This window comes from Pseudonaja textilis, chromosome 3, assembly GCF_049901715.1.
Source record: "Pseudonaja textilis isolate UNSWEBS1 chromosome 3, rPseTex1.2, whole genome shotgun sequence".
In the NCBI taxonomy this organism is placed as follows: Eukaryota; Metazoa; Chordata; class Lepidosauria; order Squamata; family Elapidae; genus Pseudonaja; species Pseudonaja textilis.
This window is the reverse complement of record NC_141992.1, coordinates 91163200-91188698: the sequence shown is the minus strand read 5'-3', so window position 1 is coordinate 91188698 and position 25499 is coordinate 91163200. Positions and strand designations below refer to the sequence as shown.

General features: G+C 36.8%; 2 protein-coding genes across 4 annotated transcripts in view; one reads left to right on the top strand and one right to left on the bottom strand.

The window, feature by feature from the left end:
• Nucleotides 1-1450: 1450 nt before the first annotated feature.
• On the bottom strand, nt 1451-8446 carry GLRX2 (glutaredoxin 2). 3 transcript variants are annotated; one of them, XM_026703227.2, is made up of 4 exons: nt 8307-8446; nt 5865-5928; nt 4666-4842; nt 1451-3183 (listed from the first exon to the last, which is right to left on the bottom strand). In XM_026703227.2, exons 1-4 carry the CDS (start codon nt 8309-8311, stop codon nt 3037-3039), a joined length of 393 nt encoding a protein of 130 aa, XP_026559012.1. In that variant the 5' UTR covers nt 8312-8446; the 3' UTR covers nt 1451-3036. The 3 variants fall into 3 exon arrangements, with proteins under 3 accessions (XP_026559012.1, XP_026559011.1, XP_087786472.1); XM_026703226.2 differs by having other exon boundaries at nt 8383-8446; XM_087930346.1 differs by lacking the exon at nt 8307-8446 and adding an exon at nt 8141-8164.
• A 374-nt stretch (nt 8447-8820) lies between these two features.
• The window catches only part of CDC73 (cell division cycle 73), a 107702-nt gene continuing 91023 nt past the window's right edge, over nt 8821-25499 (top strand). The window contains exons 1-2 of the mRNA XM_026703223.2: nt 8821-9182; nt 18730-18835. Of these exons, the coding sequence (XP_026559008.1) occupies nt 9052-9182; nt 18730-18835 (237 nt within the window). The 5' untranslated portion in view covers nt 8821-9051. The remainder of the gene's footprint in view (nt 9183-18729; nt 18836-25499) is intronic.

Below are 25499 nucleotides of genomic sequence, written 5' to 3'. Positions count from 1 at the left end.
CACCAGCATATGGTCTCACAAGTGATCTGAGGATCTCGGTACCTAATGGCAGTTAGGCTACCTCTGGCGAGCACATGGAGGGCTGTGCAGCCCCCTAAAGAAATGCCACCCCACACCATTACTGACCCACTGCCAAACCGGTCATGCTGGAGGATGTTGCAGGCAGCAGAACATTCCATGGCGTCTCCAGACCCTGTCACGTCTGTCACATGTGCTTAGTATGAATCTGCTTTCATCTGTGAAGAGCACAGGGCGCCACTGGTGAATTTGCCAATCTTGGTGTTCTCTGGCAAATGCCAAATGTCCTGCATGGTGTTGGGCTGTAAGCACAACCCCCACCTGTGGACGTCGGGCCCTCATACCACCCTCATGGAGACTGTTTCTGACCGTTTGAGCAGCCACATGCACATTTGTGGCCCACTGGAGGTCATTTTGCAGGGCTCTAGCAGTGCTCCTCCTGTCCCTCCTTGCACAAAGGCAGAGGTAGTGGTCCTGATGCTGGGTTTTGCCCTCCTATGGCCATCTCCATGTCTCCTGATGTACTGGCCTGTCTCCTGGTGGCACCTCCATGCTCTGGACACTACGCTGACAGACACAGCACACCTAGCCACAGCTCTCATTGATGTGCCATCCTGGATGAGCTGCACTACCTGAGCCACTTGTGTGGGTTGTAGACTCCGCCTCATGCTACCACTAGAGTGAAAGCACCGCCAGCATTCAAAAGCGACCAAACCATCAGCCAGAATGCATAGGAACTGAGAAGTGGTCTGTGGTCACCACCTGCAGAACCACTCCTTTATTGGGGATGTCTTGCTAACTGCCTGTGCTTTCCACTTTTTGTCTATTCCATTTGCACAACAGCATGTGAAATTGATTGTCAATCAGTGTTGCTACCTAAGTGGACAGTTTGATTTCACAGGTTTGATTGAATTGGAGTTACATTGTGTTGTTTAAATGTTCCCTTTATTTTTTTGAGCAGTGTATATTAGTGTGTGTGTGTATGTGTGTATGTATGTATGTGGATGGGTGGGTGGGTTGGTCGGTCTGAGCTGTCTATATCTGATCACTTGTGATCTGTGAGAAAGAGAAATTTGGAGGCAAAACATGCTATAATCCCTTTAACTTTATATTTTTAGATTAATAAAACTGTTAATCAGGTTCACCACTAAGAAACATATAATTTGTTGCTCCATTCACAGCTTGACATTTATTTATTTGGAAATTTTAAATTGCTACCTATTCGCTCACGGTGACTCAAGTTGGCTTACAGGAAATATATAACTGAAAATAGTAGGAAAGAGGGGAATGCAGGATGAAGGGACAAAAAAAGAAAAAACATTAACTTCTGACTCTTCTGTGCAGTAGAATGAACATAACATTACAGCCTCAACCTTTTTCTTTTCATACTTTATACTAGTTATTTCCATTTAAAAAAACCTTGTCTAATCAGTAAATCCCAAAATATTTTTTTAATCTCAACACAAAATCCAGACATGGTTTCCAGACAGAAACAAAGTTAGATGTATTCTCTTTCATTAAAACAGTTAATTTGCCCATTACAGTACTATCTCTTATATCCCATCATTGTTTTTTAAATTTGTAAATGTTTTAGGATATAATATTTGACTGAAAAGTGGAAATCAAAAAACCACACTCTGGTTCTTTATAACATAAGCATGCAGCTTATAATGCAGTTAATCATAACACATGGATGTAAAATTCTAATATTTGGTACTATTTAATGCAAATATATTACACAAAGAGAAACTTTTAAGTCACAATCCTTTTGTTCATATACCCATAAAGTACTATTTCATAAACATCAATCCAATTGCAAGCCACAAAGAGGTCATGTTTTCAAGAAGCTTTGATAATGATGTGTCATTTAACAATCTAGACATAAATTTACAAAAAATTCTTGTCACTTTGGACAAGAACAATTTTGAAAACATTCACCCATCTGTAAATAATTTACTAGCATCTGCTACATATAGCTGATGAGGTGCTTTTTACCTAATTAGAATTAGATACCTAATTCCAAAGTCCTTCATGTTATTTGTTGTTAAAGGGTGATTCTGACACACTGTCAAAATAAACTGTAATATTAATCAGGCAAGGATAGATTAGCTTGGACATATTTAAACTGGGAAAAGGGCAGGGATGATGTCTACTGAGAATGAACACCGATTTTACAGAATTGTACTTGCTAAGCACAAAGACTAGTAAATTGACAGTGAAAACTTCAGTTGTATACATGTAGGTTCAAGCGAAGTAGAACTAAAGTAGAAATACAAATACAAATAAAGTAGAACTTCGGCATATATAAAACTAGTATATATCTCATCCAAAATGGCTTATTCAATCTATATTCTCTGCTTTCTCCAGAGCTACTTTTTGCCAATGTGCTGGCATTCCCTTTCTATAAATCTTTAAAAAGAGGCAGATGCCTTCTTTGTATTTAACTGCATAAAGATTCATTTGCTGCAGCTAACCAGAAGTTCAAGCTCCAAGATGAGAGGAAGCAAATAAAGAGGACATATGTTGAAGAGAAGGAAATAACTGAGTCAATGACTGCTTTATCTGCATCCCAGTGTCTTATTTCCAGCATTCCATCTGCTGATTTTGTATTGTCCAAGTCTCTCTTCACTTTTTCTGTTTGCTATAACAACTTGCCAATGCCCAATTTCTTGAAAGAAAGGGGGCACACACAAACAATATAGCTGATTACTGTGGAGGTGCTCATAGGTATGCCAAAATCATCCTGGGAAGTATTGCTATATGTTTCCATGCAGTTGGCATAGCTCTTAAACTTAGTTTCCAGAATTAATTTAATATGATAAGGTTTATTGTAGCACTTGTGTGCCTAGCTGCTTGGTTTTCTACCAGGAACCAACCCCTGTACTGTTTCAACCTATGTATTTAATGGCCAATATATTTTGGGACAATTCAAAGTTACTGAAGCATTTTTGTACAGATAGGTTGCTAAAGTGAAATCTTGGTTTATAAATTAAAGATTGTCACATTTTATTTAAAAAATCAAGGAAAACCAGATGAATGTACTGAGTTTCTCTCTCTTTGGATCTGGCACTGATGAACTAATGGAAGGAGTTTACCCTCTCTGTGAAGTTGCTGCGTATCTGTAGCACCTCCGACAAAGTTTCCATTGATAAATATTCTGGGAACCTGTTGAATATAAAGAAATGAATTTTATAAGCATATTGTTCAAGCATGGGTGTAATACACTATAGTACCTGTGTTTCTACTTATATTATTAAGTAGAATAATACTGCTTCTACTTATATTATTAAGGAATCAAGGGAGATATTCTTTCAAAAAATGAAGGAATAAGACTGTAAAAAACCTTGAGACTTGCAAGAAGTTAGTGGCTTTTCTTTAACATCCAAGGGCAGCATCTTACACAATCCAATCTAACTCTAGCAGTGAGCATTCTTTGGATTCTTTATTCAGATTCCCTTTGGAATTCAAGCGAAATACTAAATAGAGATAACTTTTTTTTCAAGTTAGCACTTTAATTTTTATTTAAAGATAATATTCAACAATGGTCTAAAATTGAAAGGTTAAATTCACAAAGAGAATTCAAATTGTCAAGTTCAGATTGAGAGCTATAATCGAAACAAATAAGCTGAACAAGGATATATATATATATATATATAAGCAAAGTATAAATATTCATTCTAAAAATGACTATTTTACAACAATGCCTCACTAGTTTTTACAAGGCTAGAGATTGTAGTCTTATGTGAAGAAAAATCCACTCTGCTAAAACATCAAAATGCTGCACTCATGTAGCAGATTCATAATGAAATCCTGTTTAAATGAAACCAATATATAACACAGATTTTAATATATGGTAAAAAAGGGCCAAAACAAATTTTACTCTATCAGACAAAATCTCTCTTCAGTAAATATATTTCGCAAAGTGCCCAGTCATATACAGTATCTTCAATGCTAGAAGTAGAACATAAAGCCATATTCTCTCTTATTGTCACATTCCAGCAATTTGTTCAAGGCAACAGCTATTGCAAGAAATAGGAATTATAGAATTTTTTTAAAAGAAATCTATATTTGAGTAGTAACTATTACATTATGAATCACTTTGAATGACATCATCTTTTAATGATCCCATAATCCCTTGCCAGGGTGGAGTCTGGGCAACTGAATGGAGCTAGCAGTGTTTAATAGCCAGATGCCCTTCCTGTCACCAAAGTAGAGTTTTGTTCAGCAGATATATTCTCATTGTGCCCAGAGAGAGAAATATCTGCCTCTACCTAAGATCAAACTCAGCCTCCTGATTGTGAGACAAGAGCTCCATCTCTAGGCCACCGCATCACTCCATTTTGAATGACATGGTAAGGTAAAATTCACTAAAATTGTGGGCTAACTCTGAACTACTACAGTTGTATTTGCTGATTTCTCTTACAAATGGAGTAGTCCAGAATTAGAAAACTTAGAAACCCACAGGATACTCTATGCAGGCTTTGTCCTCTCATCCAAACTAAGGGTGGTAGTTGTTCTGAAATCTGAAATCATCTAGTATTTGCCCAATTTATGTAATAAAGTATGTACTGCTTTAAAAATATTATCCAGAAATGGAATAATCATTTTCTGACATATGTAAGAAAGATTAAAAAATATAGTACTCACTGTCCGGCTGCCTGTCATTTGATGAAGGATATCCTGAAAATGATTTCCGTTTTCATATCGATCAAGTTCTATGGCTTTATAATTCACATTCATTTCTTGAAATAGTTTCTTTGCCATTTTACAGTAGGAACAAGTGCTTTTTGAGAAGATCACAACACAATTATCTGATATGGCATCCTATGGGTTGAAATAAAAATTGACATGATGCGAAGTATGCATAAGGGAAACTGGAAGAATTTATGGCTAGATTCAAAATCAATCGAAATCGAAATTAACATCAGTGTTTGGGATTTTATGTGAATCCAGATAATTGTACCTTATTCAACAAACATGTCTGGCTCTAAATATGTTTGTATAATGGAGAAAAAGCAACTTCTCAAGGAAATACATTCTACATACTTGCGTGTTAAAATGCATATCTATAGCCTTCAATATTACTCACACAAAACGCCCTCAAATAATTAAAATGTTCCAGTTGAGCCAAAACTAACAAATGAATCAGCTAGCATGTTTTCATTTAAAAGGGAGGGCATGGACAAAGTACTATTGTATTGCTAACAAGGCTTTCCACTTTTCATTAACAGATTCATTATTTAATTTGAACAGGACTACTAAATCTCCCAATTAAAAGTGTTAGAATCTATTGCATTTCTGCTACTTGCCAGAAGTTTGAGTCAAAAGGCTTATTGATAAAAAATTAAAACAAACAATTTAGACTGAATTACTTTACTAGGACACACTTCCAGTACTGTTAAAAGATATTGGTGTAGAATGGATGGCTGTTTTAGGACCATATGTATCTCTCAAATCTTTTAAGCTGCCCTGGGGTGGGGGGAGTTAATTATAATGGCAAAAAAACTGACAGTACAATCTCCTGTCATTTTGAAACAGGAAAGAGTGAAAAACTAAAAAACCAATAGCTGGAATAATTTTGGGGGAACTTCTTAGCTATAACAATAGGTGTTTGACTTTCAAAACACGACTCAGAATTACATTTTATACTTTAGAAAAAATAAAGTCCCTGTCCTACAAGAAGCAGCATTTAGACCAGGGCTGTCAAACTCCTGGCCCATGGGCCGGATGTATCTCATGTTGGCCATTCCCAGTTTAGGAAAGGGGAAAAAAGTCCCGATATGTCACGTGACACCACTGTGACATGAGTTTGACACCCCTGATATAGACCAACCACATTTACTCACTTTTATTTGGTTTGTTATAGCAGTATTAGATATCGCTGTAGTAGCAGATGCATTGTTCCCCATTCTAAAGAGAAAAAAAAAGACATTGCAATGAATATTACAGACTGCTTATAATATAATCCTGTATTTAAAGAGCAGCCTTACAACTAGTTACATTGTAAATTTCATAAAAATAACCAACTAAGTGGCCTAATCTTTTTAGATACACAGAACAGCTAATTTTGATTAAAGTTTTAGATTAACAGGAGTAATACCAAATTAAGAATTACTATATTGTAGCCTATTAAAAAAATACATTTACTAAATATTTTAAAGAAAAAAAGTTTTTTAAAAAAGAAGAGAGAGATAAAAAGTGATAGTGAGGCATATGGATATAGATTTACAAGTATCACTGAAAACGTTTTTAATTTCATTACTGGAATTACAATAGGTATAAATGGTTGATTATATATAAATGACTGACTATATAATATAATCTTAAAAATCTACATATCACCATAAAGCTTTACAAAGGAGCATAAATACCAGAAATTGTTAAAATAATAGAGATCATAAATTATAATAAATTACAATATATTTCATCTATAAAATTAACACTCTATTCTGATTTAAAAATTCCTACAAGGCTTAAATAATGGCCATGTAAAAAAGAAACACAATTTTTGGATGTGATACAAATTCACATAAACTCTGTAATCCAGAAACTGTTTCCCAGTTGAATTATCCTTTATTGCAAGGCTGTCAAATTCCCGGTGTCACGCGCTGGCCATGTCCAAACCTGGTTTAACAAAGGGGAAACAAATCCCGATACATTGTGACTCTGCCATGATGTGAGTTTGACACCTCTGTTCTATTGCATTTACTTTTAAAATATAACATAGTCTTTCTTCCACAAAGGTAATCAAATATCCTGTCTAGTAAGAAATATCTTTGTAGCAGTTAACAAGTACAAATAAAATTCAGTATACTAAGTGGGAAGTTATGGTTTAGTAAAATTCATTAAGAATATTGCAAGTTATAAAGAAATTGAGCTTTTAAAATTTGTTTTAGACTGATGTAAACTATTTTCCAGAACTGTTCAGCTTCACAATATTAGCACCAAATACAAAAATATCTGAACTGTGCATTACATTTCCAAATTTAGAGTATGTACAGATGTCTACATATACGCCCAATCTTTTGTTCTGTTTTCCACCTCCATGAAAATTAAAACAGAATTTACTCAATAAGCTAAAGGAAAAAGTAAACTTCATTGCTTCTAAAATTATCATTCTTCTATATAGGTAGTCCTTGACTTATGATCATAAATGAGACCTAAATTTCTGATGCTAAGCAAGACAGTTGTTAAGTGGGTTTTGCCCCATTTTACAACTTTCCTTGGCACAGTTGTTAAGTGCATCACTTCAGTTGTTAAATTAGTAACACGGTTAAGTAAATCTGGCTTTGCTTGTCAGGTGGTCACAGAAAGTGATCACATAATCTTGGGACACTGCAATCATCATAAATACATTCCTGCTGCCAAGCATCCAAATTTTGATCACATGACCATGCAATGGTTATAAGTCTGAGAAAGGATCATAAGTCACTTTTGATGCCATTGGCACTTCAAACCATCACTAAGTGGATGATTTTAAGTTGAGGACCAGCTATATTATAGCTGGAAAACAAAGAATTCAAGGACTAGCTTGAAAACAAAGGATTCTACAGAATTAAAGAAATATCAGTTAAATTGGATTACAGTACAGTACATAATAGTGACAAAGCCCCTTTAACATGTAGGCAGTTCTAACTCTAAAAGTCGAATATCAAATAACCACTTTATGATAAAAAGAAGAGACATACCAGACTCCAAAAAAAAAAAAAAACAACAACCCTAGGAACAATGGTTAAACCATAAATTCAAGTAAAATAAAATACTATAGATTATAAAATCACCAAAGCCAGTCTGAAAGCCACACTTCCGGAGCATCTTAGGATTCAAACATAAAAGTGTGAAGCCCAGGAAACTAAGCATCTGACTACATCTCCTCAGCCAGGATATTCTGTAAGTTAACGTAAATTTCCCCGCTCAAAACCACCTTTGTAGGAAGGATTTCAAAATAAGATCATCCCCCAAACCATCATTGCTAAGCAGTTCTTGGGAACGGGAGCTGCCTGGCCAAACAGCTGCATATCAGTGGTTGAGCAACTGCACTGGATGCCTAAGACTTTTTGTTTTCTGTCCATGACAGGAAATACCCGAGGTTCAAAACTAAATCCTGGCCGAATATATTCACCTGCATACAGCCCAGGTTTTATTTATTCACGAATAAAACACCCATAAAATGCCAGCTGACTAAGAACAAACCTTCGGGTAACCCAAGGTGAATGTTACACAAATAGATACAGCTAAATCTTTTACAAAGCGCCTTCACTGGCAAAATAGAACAAAGGAGAATTTACAGCATCTCAGCAAGCCAAGCCCCTGGAATCAAGCCAAGCCGCTTTTCGTTTCGCGCACATCCCGCAATTAACCAACCTCAGCACCCAAAGCCTCTGCAGCACCCACAAAGCCATCAGCCAAATAAGAACAGCCGCCGCCCGAGGCTCCGCCTCCGGAAGACAGGTTTTCTTCTCTTCCAAGGGCCCTCAACAACCCAAGGTCTAACTACTCCATTGCCTGTTCGTTTTTTCCTTCCTTTGAAACGCGACTTCCCCTTCGAGCGTTGCGACAGGCTCTTCCTCACGTCAATCACGCTGAGTGACGGTGAGCGGTTGAAGGGAGCAGAAGGGGAGGCGGGACGCAGTGATGAAAGAGACAGCTCTCCCGTTTCTTGGTGTTTTCTAACCAGTCGTGGGCGGGGTCAAGGTGTGGTTTTGGGTTTCCCCCCCTTCCCTTCTGAGCGCAGGCGCAGAGGTAGGCGGACTGGTAGGGTCCTTCCGACTATTCTTCCTTCTGCGCATGCGGTATTGGCGGTGGTGGTGGTGGCGGCGGCGGCGGCGGCGGCTGGGGTAGTTGGTCCGTCGTTCGTTCGGTTAGTCGGACGGTCGGTTTGCGTTGCCTGACAATCAGGAGGCGAAGTGGCTGTCGGGGCGAGAGAGCGGAGAGGAGGGGAAGGTGCAGCACCAGGAGGCGGCGCGAGGGAAGTCACTTGGAGCAGGCAGGTCTCCGGGGTCTCGAGGCCAGCGAGCGAAGTAGGCTGAGGCGATGGCGGACGTCCTGAGCGTGCTGCGCCAGTACAACACGCAGAAAAAGGAGATCGTGGTGAAAGGCGACGAAGTAATCTTCGGCGAGTTCTCCTGGCCCAAGAACGTCAAGACCAACTATGTCATCTGGGGGTAAGTCCGCCAGAAGCTTCGCCCGTGTGTGTGTGGGGGGGCGGGGCGGCGGGATAGGCTCCGAATGGGAAGGGGACGCTGGGGTGCAGCGATGTCCTCCTGCAGGATCCGACCGAGAAGCTTTATCCTGGCTCAGCCGATGCTTCCTTCCCCTTGAGGGAATAGAGAGCTGCTTCTAAGCCGTCCGGGGACGCCGAGTGGGTTAGTTTGCCCAGCCGTGATTAATGCTGTGCCACCTCGGGCTCAGGACGTCGGAGGAGGGGTTTGGGTCCAATAGCCTTTATGGTGGTCTCTTTCTAAAGCCGGTCGTGGCCGCACCTGTTTCCCTCCAGGTTAACTAGGAAGTAGTAGTCCCCCGAAACGGGATGTGGAGTTGCAGCAACCTTCGTGCATAGTGCTTGGAAGACAAGGTTGGGCGGGGGGGACACTTTGTAAAGCCTGATTAGAAGACAATGTGATTTGCTTGGCGTTAAGTTGTTCAGAGCGTTAGGATGGAAAGACACGGGTAGGGTCCATGGAAAGACACGAGAACAGATAAAGTTAGCACCCCCACTAACTTGGGCTCAACTTGGAAGTAAAATCTAGTCAACTTGGAGCAGAAGTTTGCATATTCTTGATAATCTGGGAGTTTTGTGTGCCTAGCAGAATGTAAAGATGCAAGAGTTAAAAGCTTGAAAGGACATGTCCCTTGCCACAGTGGGTAAATTTGGTTCTTAGAATTAGAAGAACTTTATTGTCATTGTACAAGTACAACGAAACTGGATGCACCCCAGCAACCGTTTGCAATACAATAAAACCAAAGCACTTAAAAATGAAGATAAGAAAAATAGGTAGGTTTCTTTCTCTCTGTGTGTGTATTGTGATAGTAATAGTTATCCCTTTTCCACCACCCCATCTTGAAAATATAGAAGAGGATCCAGGAAAAAACAACATGTCTGGTTCTTCTTTTAAAGCCCCCATTACTTTTATGGAACCTTTGAAAGAGTAGACTACATGGTGGAATACAAACCACCATGTGGATACCACTTTTCAGATCTGGATAAAAAACAATTGAGGTGACCTGAATGTTATATTCATCTTTTTAGGACTGAACCATCTGGCCTTTAGGAACTTCATGTTGTTCTGTCTGTAGAAGGAAACATCACTTTGGTTTAATACAGCTTTTCTCCTGGCAATTACAGAAAAGTAATTTACCAGTAAACTTGACATTATTCTTTGTTTTCATAATTTGAACATTAGTGACAATTTGCAAAGGTTTGTTAGATTCAGTTAAGGCTTATCTGTCTCTTGCTGATAGTCAACCAGTAGAATATAAGAGCAAGGTATTAGACTTTTTTTTCTTTTTAGAACGTTTAAAAACATTTTTCATTGATTTATCTCAACAGGGTTATGATTTCTGGAAATTTCCATCTTTTTCAAGAAAAATCTAGTAGTTCTAAAAGAGATGATCATTTACATATTTTTTGCTTAAAAGGGCAGCAGTTGTATATTTGAGTACTTTGCAAACTTTCACATGCATCTATTTCATGATTTGTTTGCTTTCAGTAAGCTCTGGGGATTTAATATCTTGCCTCTATTAGACCTTCAATTTCTTTTGGGATTTAATGTTGAAAGTAGAATATTATAAGTAAAATTATGAATCCCAAAGTTGAAAAATACAGATTGAGTTATACAAAGGTATCCAGAAAGAATCAAAAACCTTCAGACAGGAATTTTTCAAGAATTCATGGCAAAGCCTTAAAACTTTACAAAGACTTCAGTTTACATAGAATGAACCAGGCATCTCCATATTAGTATACATGTTTGTGATTTACATAACTTCAGGGAACTCCTGGGCTATAATGTGTGTATCTCATACTGACACTGTATTTTGTTCTGTATTCTCAAATACCTTCCTTTTATGAACTTATCTTTGTGACTCGTTATATTTTTCACAGCATTGCTTGATCTGTGTTCTTGGGCTTGATAACTACACTTTCTGTTTTTTAGATCATGAATTCTGCGAATAAGCATGATGTTTAGTTTCTCTGACATAACTACTTATCAGGAGTTAGAAGCAATATTATAAAATTGTATAGCAAAACTATAAAAGTAGTAGTTGAGGAAACTGTGACAAAAACTGAACTTGATTTTAGTTCTCTTACTTTAAACAAATAGTATGTTTTTATATAGTGAATATCTTCTCTATAGAAATATAGTCAGTGAGTAATACCCTTTTTTGTGTTAAAATAACTTTTTTGCGGTGTCTATGAGCTTTATGTTCCTTAGATCTCCTTGAATATATATTTGTACATATATATGAAAAATTACATCAACGTACTTGTAATTGGTTTATTTTCCTTTAATACCTGCGCTTGATACATTTTTCTAGATAGTTCTATAAAAACTATGTTTTTACAGTTATTTTGTTCAAACTTGCCTTTTCACTGTCATTTTTGTTCTAGATAACTAGATGTAAAGTCTCATTATCTTGTCTAATAGATGTTGCATTTAGGAGATTTACATTCAAGTCTTGACTTTGCTGTTAACTCACTAGGAAGTTTCTGTTCACTCATAGTCCTTTACATTTGTAATACAGTTACAATAATACTTCCTATATCTCTGGTCTCTTGTGAAGTTGACCAAAATATGGCTGCTGTTCCTTATATAAATGTGTTCAATTCTAAATATGAACAAATTTGTTACTTGTCTTTTCTTTAAAAAAAAATGAAACATTTATAAAAACCTTGCAACAGTCTGAGATACGAAGTTTGAACTTAGGCAGCCTAATGCATTCATGACTGAGCAAGATTTTTGAATTAAAATATACTCAGGATTCACTCTGGTATTTACTATTTGGTATCTATAGCATGTTCAATGCGTTTTAAATCCCTTGTGTTCTTAAGATAATGGGAGAGAATACTGTAGATGTATTAATTGGCGAGCTTTCCTAATAAGTAATACATTTATTATAATTGGACTTGTGTTTATTTTATTTTTATTACAATCATTGATTATATATTTGCCATATGTGCAGCTTTTCCAGTTGATGAACTTACAAAATAACTCAGAGCTTACTGTGAAAGAAATGAACATTTGTTTTTGGCTGTATGCTCTGAAAACTGTAGGTTATTTAGATTAATTAAAATATAAGATTAAAAGATTTTTAGATACTCAGTACTCTTTCTCAGAAAATTTTTTTCCTTTATGTACTATTTTTCTTAAGTTTGCATTCCAAGACTCACTTTAAATATTTTTTTTTCTATTTCTCTGTCAAATAACTTGGTAGGAAATTTAACACATTGATTTTTTTTCTATGTTAGATAATGCCAAACTTGAGAACATCCAGTAAAAATATTTTTATTAAAATAAGCATAGCTTATGAGAGACCATGGACTTTATTAATATGGCAGCTTCAAACATTGTTCCATTTGTCTGTGTGTATGCATGTATGGACATTTCTGCTAGGACTGCCAGTGAAGAGTAAACTACATATGGACATAGACACTCAGACAACCAGGGACAGTCTTTGAAGCTGTAAACCTTTCTAAATATGCAGCTATTTTAATGCTTTGAGGAGAAATTCTTTGCTTGTGCTTTATTATTTAGCTGAGTTTGTAGTGAATAGAATTTAAGTCATGGTAAATTCAGAAGAAATTAAGTTTAGTCAGTAAAATGTTGACACAACCAAGTATACATTCAAATTTTGAAACTGTACTTATATTGCAAATGTAATCATATTACTGTATTTTGAAAATTCTGTCTGCATTTTTTAAAACAATCAAATGTAAAAATTGAAAAACATACAAAAATAAAACTACAATTTTTTTCTTGAAGTTAATCTTGAAGTGATCCAGTGTTGGATACAGTAGGAGTTAATGATGTAACCCAGAAAGTAACTTTTAAGCAGAAGTTGCCCTGTTTTACTTGAATTGTACATTCTGATGTTTATAGACAATCTTACTTATAATTCTGAGGACAAATAAATCTTTTATAAATTTATAGTTAAACCATGTTTTTTCCCACCCTGTAAAATAGGTAAGCAGTCATTAATGTATGCTAAAGCTATAAAGAAAAAGTTTGTTAAGTTTGTTTCTGTGCTAGTGAAGAGTTTAGATTAGAGCTAGTATGGATTTCATGTAGAAATGGGTTTGCCAGATAAAATTTGGCTGAAGGCTGAAGTATTCTTAGATTTATTTTTTTATGTATGTTACTAAATCTCGAAATAGAATGACTTCAACCACTTTTCCTATTGATGCTGCAGATTTTATTCTCTGAGGCATCTTATACTAATCATAAATCATTAACATGAGTATTTGATTTTATAACCAGTATTTATAAGCCTATATCACAAGTTATACTGTCTTTCCCTCTCCCCCTCTCCCTTCCTCCTCCCCCTCCTCTAAAAAATGGCTTAACTTTAGTATTGCTGTTCATAAGTGATGGTTTGGTCTTAACAAGTTGTTTCAATCATTTCAATTTAATAAATTATGAATTGGTGCTTCATGTGAAAAACCCACACTATAAATAGCTTATATTTTTAATCTATTGTATTCTTAAAATATTGGCATATGGTTGTGATTTGAATATGAGCAAATAAATTGGTATTTTGGACAATAACACCTGATTTCTTTTGCAGTGTTTTTCCTTCCTTGGCTTAGACATACCCTAATGAAATCAAAGGGAAACAAGTAAATAAAGAAATGGCTATGAGTGAGGAACTGGTTTAGTAAAATAAAATTTGATTTTAAAAATTGTCCAGTGTAATATATCTTTTAATTCCATCCTGTGTAATATATGTCTTATTCTGAAAAATATACAGTAAATGAATAAACACATGGCAATAAGGAATAAAGATTCTTTTGTGCTGTTTCCTTTAACCAAGTGTTCCATGTTCATTATGAAATTCAGACTGGACACAATCTAATGCTCCAAATTTCCCTTGAATTTAATTAGTTCATCCAGCAGTGGGGGTAAAAGATAATTTTAAAGAAATGATTTTAATAATCTAAATGGAGTTTTTAAAATGCTCTTAATAGGATTTTCACATTTTCTGAACATTTCAATATATCTTCTTTATTTTTTTAAATTTGCTTACTGAATAAAAATTCACAACTAAGGATCTTAGTGCAGCTTAAAAGCTTATTTGGTAGTACCAACTCTTTCAAAGATCTATAATTTATTGAGCCACACCATCACCCAAGCATGGGCAAAATCCATTTGTAAACTTAAAATAACACTCAGAAATCCAAACTCAGCACACCCAAGGCAAAAATGTTATGTTTTTCAATCCTATAAGTGTAACACACACACCCCCCCCCCCAAAAAAAACAAAAAAAACCCAAAACCCTTGAAATGGTATGAGTTTTGAAGCTGATGGAAGACAGGTTAAACTGTATCCACAATGAATTGAGATACTTTTTTTTGCCTTGTCTTAACTTTGAAAAAGCCTTATATTCCTATCTCCTGATGATTGCTTTAAATGTATTCAGTGTTTTCTCTGCACCACAATCCAGTAGGTCCCTGTTTGCTTAGGACCCTAGAGAAGACTTTGCTCTTTAATTCTTTATTTAAATAATTTATAGGGGTGCCAATCACACAGTAGTGATTCTGAGTGGATACAAGGATTAAAACAGCAATTCTAGCATCTGGACACAGCCAATGTTACCCAAGTTTTTTTCTTTTTTTTAGCAACCTTCCAATCAAAAATACCATGCCAATAGCAGAGCTTACCTAACTGCCTGGGCCAAATGCCTGGAAAAACATCCTTCAAAGCCTTGCAAAAGGTGAACAGGATTGAGGCCATCTGGATTTCCAGACAAACACTTTTCCATGGGGCAGAAAGGATCAGAGAGAATGCACAACTCCTAGATCCAGCACAATGGCATTGTTTAATGTACCCGGAACACGGGTTGTCTGCTCTACAGATACTTCTCAGTCAACAGTGGTGATTGGGACTGGTAATTACATTACTAAGTGACTTGGCTATAAAGTGTAACATCACATATTTTCACTGATTTTGACAGGAGTTGCAAAAGTTCTAATTGCCATTGTTAGGCAAATCCTGTACACGGGTGGGATCTGACCGGTGTAACTACCAGTTCGGTGATTTTACATTTTGCTGCGCGTGTGTATATCGTCGTCTAGCTGCCTGGACATCTGAGTAGCACTGCGCATGTGCACAGTGGTTGAAAGAGCACTTTTTTCCTGCTTTTTCAACCGCAGCTGTGTCACGCAAAGCAGCTGCGGTTGAAAACGCAGGAAATAAAGGTCAGGTAAGAGCCCATGTGGGCACAAACAGCAGCAGACATAGAAGCAGTTCTATGTATGCTCTCTGTTTGCTGCTTTTCAGAGCAACCAGTTCTACAGAAGTGGACAGAACCGGTAGAATTCCACCCCTGCCTGTACAGTTCTAAGTTATGATGTCATATAATTTCCATTTGCACATTTCTTCTGCCTTCCTCATTGAGTTTGCTTGATGGAAGCTGCCAGTGAAGGTTCTAAATGGCAATCATGTAACTGTAGGATTCTTCACCTGTCATTAATGTCAGTCAGTTGCCAATGATTTGTTGAATCATGGCAAATTTGTTTACTTTGCACTTATAAAATTGACTAGGGTGTAAAGAACAAAAAAAAAGTAAATTAATTAACCTTACTGCAACCATGTAACATTCACTACTATAGTTCATGTTACCCAATGAATTTAAAATGTGACATTTTCAGTATTTTTAACTTTTAGAAGAGTATTTTATGCAGCTTAGATTCACTCAGTGCGTATGTTATTATGCTGGTCAACATTTTCTAGTAGATAACTATAAAAAAAATTCCATTACCTGTAAATTTTCCTTGCAATGTTTCCTCCACATTTTTATCCCTGTCTGAACTGTATTTATACTTCTAAAATTCTGGTTATCATTATCTCTCTGGGGAGAAAGTGTAGAAGAGCCAGTAATGCAGAAAAAATAAACAGCAAGAATTGTTTGTATTGGTCTATTTCATCATTGTACACTATACAGTGGTAAAAACACTTCTCTCTGGGAAAATAAACCTGTTATGTATTTATCTTTATTAATAACGAGCTAAAATCATATTTTAAAATAATATATGTTGTCATATATTATGAAGATATGCAAATAAATCATTAGAATTGAGTTGGTATAAATGCATACTGAATTAGCTTTTTTTAAAAAAATGTAATCTTAAAAATGTTTTTTTCCAAAACCCTTCTCTTCTCTCTTCTTTCTCATCTACTATGATATTTCTTCAAATATCCACATCAGTTGCAAGAGAAGTATTCAGATGCTATATTAGAAATATTTCACTACTTAATTCCTACGAAAATGTCAAAATAAAACTTTCCCCTTTGTTTTTAATGTCAGCTGTTACTGTAATTCTGAAAATAAGCAATTGTGACCTAAATAGAAACACTATTTCAATCAGATACTGATATATTGACAAATCAACATATCCTTCTGTTGCTCAATTTATAAATATTTTTGTAATCATATCCAGCATAAGGTATTTATAAAATACTTCAGCATTTTGTGGGGAATCTTTCTAAGATGTATCTCATCATTCCTTTCATTTGCAATATCATAGCATTTCCATCTTCAGTGTTACCCCACATAAAAAACCCATAAGATAGATTAAAGCCCAGAGTTATTCTGGAAACTTTATAGATGAAGCTGGATGAGAACCAGGGTTTTGTTTGGTTTCCTGGGTTTGTTTCATGAGAATGAACCAGGTAGTAGCCAATCAGTAAGACTTTGAATATTGTTATCTGTTATCTCAATAACCTAGTTCTATTTTAAAAGGATAGCTGAAACATTAGTTTATTTATTGTTTGTAAAATGTATGTGTTTTTCCATAGGAAGTTCCAAGTAAAAAATGAAAGAAGTCTACAAAAACAAATAATGAAAGATTCAATTGGAAAGTGTAGCTAAAGTTAATAAATAAATCTATCATTAAAACAATAGATAGTGTCAGGTCTGTTCCGGTTTTACCGGAATGTCCTGACAATGATTTAATGGCTGTTAGTGATGGCGCTTCAGTGGCTGACAACGATTCAATGGCTGTTAGTGACAGCGCTCCATTCCAGCTGACAGTGTGACGTATTCAGCTCCGTCCTGCCATGTGGATTGGAGCCTGCATCTTGGCAGCGGTTTAGAGACAATTCGGTTTGCTTCCCATGTCGGTTATCGGCAATTCAAGACTGTAGTCAGCTGTTGGGCGGGGCGGTGATTAGCGATTGCATCAGCCGCTGCAGGGCGGTTCCAGGGAGCACTTATGCTTTGTTAACCTTTATTGGAGAAAGCGGATACGAGTCTGGGATGGAAGGGGGAGAGATTGAATCATTCAGGCACGGTGTGGAGGTGCATGGGTGTAATTAATGGGTGGTGCTGTTATGTGTTAATTGGGGAGAGGGTATAAGAACAGCATTGGGAGGCGATTGCTCTCAACGCTGACTTTGAACACATCCTTGTTACTGTTACTATTGATCGTGATTGGAAACCCTGCATTAAACCTTATCATATTTCACTGATTGTGAGTAACGTAGTTTATGGAAAAAGGTATCCAATGTCTGACAGGCTGTGACAGACAGTCCAGAGTGCAGAATGTTACTTGTATGTCAAGATTTATAAGATTATTATAGTATATACTTTTGCTTTTAAAAAGTGCTAATGTCACTTTGATTAGGAGTTTTGTGTGCTGGCATCAATTGTCACGTGTCAAATAGTATGTAATTCATTATGTCCAGAGAAGAAAATAGATTTTTATTCGTAATCCATATCTAATATGTAGATTGCCAGTCAAATTCATTTGAACAATAGGTTTTTGAGTTCCTAAACAACTTTGTGGAGAATTGTCTCATCAAGGCACAGATCTAGTCAATATTTATAGATACCTGCTCTCATTATATTAATTGTGTTTAATCTGTTTTATTACTTAGCTGTATAAGTGATAATTTTTGAAGCTATTTTTTCAGGGACATTTTTCAAATCCAATTGGGAATAATATTTTAATGCAGCAGGTTGCTAGGGATATGATAATGTAAGTATTCTGCAATATAGTAACAATGAAGGCATGCAGCTTGCCACAAAAATAGTAATCTTGAGCTGCCTAGACTGCAAGGCAGTAGGCAAATAATAATAATTGAGGTCTGATTTAGATTTTATTGATATTTAAAGTGGACACAAGCATACATTGCTTCAAGAAATCCAGCTTTGGCTCCCAAATTGAAGGGTTGCAAACCACCAGATATTTGAACTGTAATTAGCCATTTTATCCAATAAAGAAGAGGAATTTCTAAGGACATTGTCTCATTGAATGAAAGTTGGAAGAGTTCTTGTGTTTGTTGAAAAAAGAGAAATTGCAAGAAAATATAATTATCCTTTGAGTGAAATCATAAGGATTATTCTTCATTTTTGCACTGAAAAAACAAAATATGGACTGGTAGTGATAGTCATTTATTAGTTCATATTTCTTGCTTTTTATGGTCATAAACATAGATGGTATATGTTCCTTTTATAGCAGTTTTATAAACGAATTTTTATTTTACTCTGTGCAGGACAGGAAAAGAAGGCCAGCCAAGGGAGTATTATACATTGGATTCAATTTTGTTCCTGTTGAATAATGTACATCTTTCACATCCTGTTTATGTCCGTCGTGCAGCAGTAAGTAAATTTCTCGAGAGCTTGACTTTTTCTTTAATGGTGTTTTCCATTTCCCCAGTTAGTCATTGAATAATATCTGAATATGAATTTCTATGCTAAGGAATTGAACTATCACAAATCATGACCTTACAATACATTCTTTTTATTGAACCACTTTCTATCAAACCTTTTTATGATTATATGTTTAGGGACTCTTTCAGTTGAATTTTTTTAAAAAATCTTCTGGTTAAAAGACTTTACACACAGGAGTACAGTAATAACCGTAACTCCATCTTCTGACCTGTCACATGCAGTTATTTAAAAGCATACAAAAATGTAATTGAAACTATATTGAACATTTTAGTATATCTTTATTGATATAAATAATCTTCAAATTTATTTTAATTACATATAAAAGATTTGGGTCAGCTTTGAAAATATATACCACTCAATAACTACTCCTGCCCAAGATGACTTGTCAGAAATATATTAACTACCATTAGCTGAATAAGAAATCGGAAAAATCTGCTTAGGCACCAATAATTAAAATATAATTAAAAATATAATATAATTAAATGCCAAAGGGACAATAAAGATTTCTGGACATTAAAAAATCCTTTTTGTCTATAAGTAGGAAGGGAGAGGAAAAGAATAAGGGCAGGATTTGGAAGGAAGAGACTGCCTGGATTTCAAAAGAATTTAATGTAAAATCTCAATAAGACTTCTAAAAGATACATTTTAACTGGAACTTTGTAACCAAATAGTAACCCCAGGAAGAGAAAGTGAAAAAAGAAGAAAGTGTAAAAAGAAGCAGCTTGTGTGTATTTGGATTACTTGGTGACTTTGGGACCTTTGGATATTATATTTGAATGACTAAAAACAATTGGGTGGTTGTTTAAACTTTTTTACAATGGCCCTATCTCTGGATGAACTGAAAATGGAATTTAAAAAATATGAAGAAGAGATACAAGAAGGGAAGGGCTCCTTTGGCTCCATTTTTCAATTTTTAGAAATGGCGATTTGTAGCTACGAGAAACAAGAAAAAACTGCGCAACAAGAATATTGGGACAAAGAAGAAGCCATCTTTAATGAACAAGTAACTCTATCTGGGGAAGAAAGGGGAAAGGGGGAAAGAGAATGGAGAATTTAAGACTTAAAAAAACAACCAAAAAAGGGAAAAATAATTTGAAAAGTGGATATAATGTTGCAAAGCAACAGAAAAGGGGAATACAGAAGAGGGCAATGGAGGTGGAGAGACGGGGTAAAAATGGGAGAGAGAAGAAGAAAGGGAAGAAGGAAAGGAAGAGAAGTTACAAAGGCTTGGAGCAAGATGTAAAGAAACAGGACCTATTCAGAGATAATGGGTGAAAATCTAACTAAAAGGGCTTCTGTGAAGGTACATAAGATGGTATTGTTATATTTGTAATAGAAATAATGTTAGAAAATTGGAAACAACATATGATTAAAAAGAGGGATAAAATAGTCAGTGTAATTTAGTGAAACTTTTGTGAACAAAATAAATGAAACAAAATAAATGAGAGAATTGAATTAGGAAGGAACGGGAAATTACTCAATGTTTTATAAAATATAAGTGAAGTGGGGGGGGAATTAACTTTGGAAAGTTTATAAGTGTTCCCATAGAAGTATGATATTTATCTGAAAAGTAATGTGTAAAATGTTAAGATTTAAATGAATATTAATATTAATGATAGAATTGGATTGGTATGGATTGTTTTAATTATATTGTACATTTATAATTTTTTCTTTTTTTAAAATACAGTGTGTAGTTTTAGAAAGTACCAAACAGAATCCGAATGGAAGTTATGTATTATATTAAGTGTTATAATTTTAGGGGAAAGATATAAAGGCATCATACTCCAATCAGTGATTACAGGAGAAATTTTGTTTAATGAGAAAAGATAATAGACAGCTGAAACAGGACAGACAAAGAATATAAGTATAATGATCTGAATTGAAATGAAATAAATAAAAAAAATAAAATTAAGAAAGTTAAAAGAGGGGAGAAGCTATATAGAAAATGTAGAATGGTAATAAGATATGGAATGGAATATAAAAATGAGCGTGAACTTGAATTTGTGTCTGTACAAAGAGATGTAACCCCGGACTATGCTGCTTTCAAAAAAGATGTTTTATGTTTTTATGTTTTATGTTTTGTTTGTTTATGTTTGTTTTCAAAAATCAATAAAATTTTCAAAAAAGAAAAGAAATATATTAACTACCATTAAAGTTCAATCAAAACCAAAAATGGAATTGATTGATTGGTTCTCATTCTCTCTCTCTCTCTCTCTCTCTCTCTCTCTCTCTCTCTCTCTCTCTCCTGGCCTGTCAGTTGTAAAAGCTACTTTCAATATCATTTCTAACTTGTCAGATACTGTTTCTTCTACATTTGACAATTCTTCAATAACATCTTTTGAATATAGTCTCGCATAATAGCAGATGTTATTAATATTGCACTACTTTCTGATTCCATTCTTCAGAAGTTTTCAGTATTTTTATTGTCATAATGTTTTGCACCATCTTATGGTCTCTACATATAATCTTTAGTCCCATCCAGTGTTCAGTTTTTGAAATCATGAAAATATTTAATTTATGTCTTGTAAAAACCAAACAGGAAGTTTAAAAGAATAAAAAATGAAGCAAATTAATATATCATATACTAAAAGACAAATCAGATAATGATATTACATTCACACCTCTGTTGCTGTATTGCTTCCTAGAGTTGTTCTCGTTAACGAATTTAATAAAATAATATATTTCCTACCCAAGTAATGATAATTGAGAAAGAAAAAAGAAAAGAAACCCTATAATATAGAGTAAATATCCCCTTTCAAATAACTACCTAAAAGTGATATCGGGTAAAAGTGAGAATTTTTTAAACCAATTCCTTTAACTGTCTTTGTCTTATTTTCAAGGCCTGTGGGTAGCCAGCAGGGTGTGATGTGGTGACATGGGGTTGGGGGTTGTTGAAGCATCTCTTATACAACCGTGTTTCTCATAAAATAAGGTTGAGTCTTATTTTTTTTTTTTTTTTTGAGCCCTGAAAAAATGGCTAGGATGTCTTTTTGGGGGTGACTTAATTTTTTTCCCCATGTGCACCTCCACCTAGAGCACCCCATGCGCACTCACCTCTCTATGAGGCCGCCACTGGAAGCTCCCCAAAGGTAGAGTCACCAGCTGCTTCTATCAGCCGGTCAAAGCGGCCTTGGGGCGAGCGCCCACGTGCACTCACCTCGCCACGAAGCTGTTTCTATCAGCTAATGGAAGTTCCCCAAAGGCAGAGTCACCAGCCGCTTTGGGGTGAGATGTGGCTGCCCGCAGGGCGCTTCTGAGAGGAGTGCCCCACTTGAACTCTCCTCAAGGCTGTTTCTATCGGCCGATGGAAGCTTCCAAAAGGCAGAGTCACCAGCCGCTTCCATCGGCCAATAGAAACAGCTTCGTGGCGAGGAGAGTACACGTGGGAGAGCAGTTGCAAACTTTTCTTAGCAGAAGGGAAGCAAGCTGAGTTTCTCTCTCTCTCTTTCTCTCCCTCTCTCTCTCTCTCTCTCTCTCTCTCTCTCTCACACACACACACACACACACACACACACACACACCACCCCTGCTAGCCCTTGTCCCTGCACTGGGTCAGCCAAGCCCTTCTGGCGAGGGAAGGTCTCAGCATCTTCAGGGTTCCCACCGCCGCCCTCCCCTCTCCAGGCCAGACCTTTCCTGGCACCCTGCCAAAGTCCCAGGGCAGCCAACCTCCCTTTACCTGCTGCCGCCGCTGGTTTGGGGAGCCGGGGAGGGAAGAGGAGGCAGCAGAGGTCAGCTACCCTTAGAAGGGAGATTGGGCGGGCTCCGGAAAGGAGACGCGGGAGCGGTCCTCGTGGGAATGCGGTGGGGAAGTGGGGTGAGTGAAAGGGTCGCCACCACAGCATGAGTGTGGGAGGGAGCTGGAGTGAAGAAGGGCTAGGGAGAAGCTAAACTGTCCTTTCTATTGCTCTGGTGAGGGACGAATATTTGCAGGGGCTGGTTGGAAAGGCCTAATTTTAGTATGAACTTTGAGTCGTGGAGGGGAGTTGAACGGCGAAGGCACTCTGCACATGATCCGAGGCAATCCTGCCATAGCTCACGGGTGGCCTTGCTGACAGTTGGGGGGAGTCTGAGAACGTCAGCAACGCCTCCTCTCTCTCTCTCTCTCTCTCTCTCTCTCTCTCTCTCTCTCTCTCTCTGAGCGCCTGAAAGAGTGGCCATTAACCAATTAACCAACACAAGCCTTGGAATCCCTTATTTTGGGTATAATTTGGGATGAGAGAGGAGCCGTAAAACCAGGGACTTGGTGACGAGGTGCAGGTTCTTCTTCTTCTTTTTTTTTTTTTTTTTGATTGAGTTCAATAACAAGACGTTCTGGATTTCATCGGACGTCCGAGGCATTCAGAAGAACTTTTGAAAAGCTTGCAGATCTAACTTTGAGAAGCAATGAGTTTGGTCCCCTCAAATGGCGGAGGTTAGGGATGGTCTTTGGTGACCTCTCCTCTCCTTTAGCTGAGGGAGACCTGGGCGATTTTAAGCCAAAAGCTGCCCCAGAGAGATTGATCAGAGAATGGGCAGGAAAGCAAAACAAGAACAGATTTGGGCTAAGGCCTTTTCTCCCATTCCCTCCGTCGCAATCTCACAATTTTTATCCAGACACAGATACACGTGTGCTTTCTCTCCTGCCCCGCTGGTAGCTTCAAAGACAATTTATGAGCGCTCCCCTCACCACAAGGCTGTTTCTATCGGCCATGGAAGCTCCCCAAAGGCAGAGTCACCAGCTGCTTCTACTGGCCGATAGAAGCGGCTGGTGACTCTGCCTTTGGGGAGCTTCCATCGGCTGATAGAAATGGCCTCATGGGAAGGGGAGTGCGCACAAGTGCTCGCCCCGAGGCCGCTTCTACCGGTCGATAGAAGCAGCTGGTGACTCTGCCTTCGGGGAGCTTCTATCGGCCGATGTTCTATTGGTAGTAGATCAGGGTATTCTAGCCTAGGCTACCTGCATGGCGCTCCTAAAGGCAAGTTTTCTCCCACCCTTCTCTTCCTCCCCATTTCTCTTCACCTCGTGTAGTTCTAACAAACGATGTGAGAAATGGTGGGGAAATGCATAGTTTAAATAGGCCTAAATTTTGGGGGCGGGGCTTAATTTCACCTCATGCCTAAAAATGCTGGGCCTTCCTATTGGTGGAGGCCATATTGTTGGAGAAACACGATATGGTCATAAGGATGAATGACCATGGAGACTCTGCAGCCGTTGTAACTTCAAAACCAGGTCATAAGTAGCTTTTGGATGATCTATTGCAACGATTGCTAAAGCAACTGATTGTAAGTCAAGTACTACCTGCAACTCATTATTATTCAAACTATAGATGCCAAGCCACAACATCATATTACATAATACTTCAAGCTTCATTAGCCCAAAAACATTTTTTACAAATACCTTTATTATATTTCATCACAAATATTAAAATATAAACGTAATAAAAAGGGGGGGAGTGCATTGAATAACAGATTAAAAAGTGAGAAAATATATCAAATAAGTAAAAAAAAAATGGCAACTTTTTCCATGCAAAGAACATCATCTCTCTAATTTAAATGAATATTTGGTATTTATAAATTTTCTTAAAATGTACTGAACACTCTAAAAAACCAATATTTAACTAAACTTTTTATAATAATTAGAAGCAGCACAAAATGTTCCTGGTAAGAACTGAATTGTGTTTTATTCTAAGACCATAAACCATAATCATAAAAACAATCAAACTAGCTGTCTTGTTACTTACTGTTTGCCCTCTGAAATAACTCGGTTTTTAGGAAGACCAAGAGGCTGAGGTTCAATCTGATTTTTATTAGGAAACTTTTTCATGAAATTGTTGCTGCTGCTGCTATAAAGCAGCACCCACAAGTCTTCATTCACTATAATTCTCAGAAATGGACAATCTTGTGGGACTTGTGGGTGCTGTTTTACAGCAGCAGCAGCAACAATTTTATGAAAAAGATTCCTAATAAAAATCAGATTGATCCTCAGCTTCTTGGTCTTCCTAAAAACCGAGTTATTTCAGAGGGCAAACAGTAAGTAACCAGAAGTTTCTCCCAGTATGCACAAGTTGAACATGCCAACTGCACTTGAAAGAAGCTGTTCTGCGACTATCTCCGCACATGGATCTGAAAGGTTCTAATTGCTTTTGTTGAAACTGCTGTATTTTTCTGTCTCAGTTGCATAGTAGCTCTACCATATGGTCACCTAGTTCAAGCCATGACAGGCAGTGATTTAAGTTCATCTACAAACCTTAGATGCGGGTGGGAGATATCTTTGCAAAAATGGCAGAAAAAAATTGTGAATTATTTCTTTTGTCAAGTATTCTTGAAATACATTTTAAAATATTCGAATGTTATATCAGGGGTGTCAAATTTGCAGCGCCACATTGTCGTCATGTGATGTATCGTGACTTTCCCCCCTTCGCTAAAATGGGGTGGGCATGGCCAGTGCATGATGCATCTGGCCCACGGGCTGCGAGTTTGACACCTCTGTGTTATACCTAAACAATACAGAAATACTCTTAGTGTTAGTGTCAGCCAGTTGTTTGATGAATGTAATTACATATCAGCTTGTTTTGCTGATAAAATATGATCATGTAAATGATAGTGTATT

Coding starts and splice junctions, on each gene's coding strand:
- GLRX2 (XM_026703226.2), bottom strand. CDS start 8,420: ATGGCTTTGTGGGTGCTGCAGAGGCTTTGGGTGCTGAG. Junction 5,929..8,382: donor CAGAGGCTTTGGGTGCTGAG/GTTGGTTAATTG, acceptor TTTTCTCTTTAG/AATGGGGAACAATGCATCTG. Junction 3,184..4,665: donor AAATGACAGGCAGCCGGACA/GTGAGTACTATA, acceptor TATATTCAACAG/GTTCCCAGAATATTTATCAA.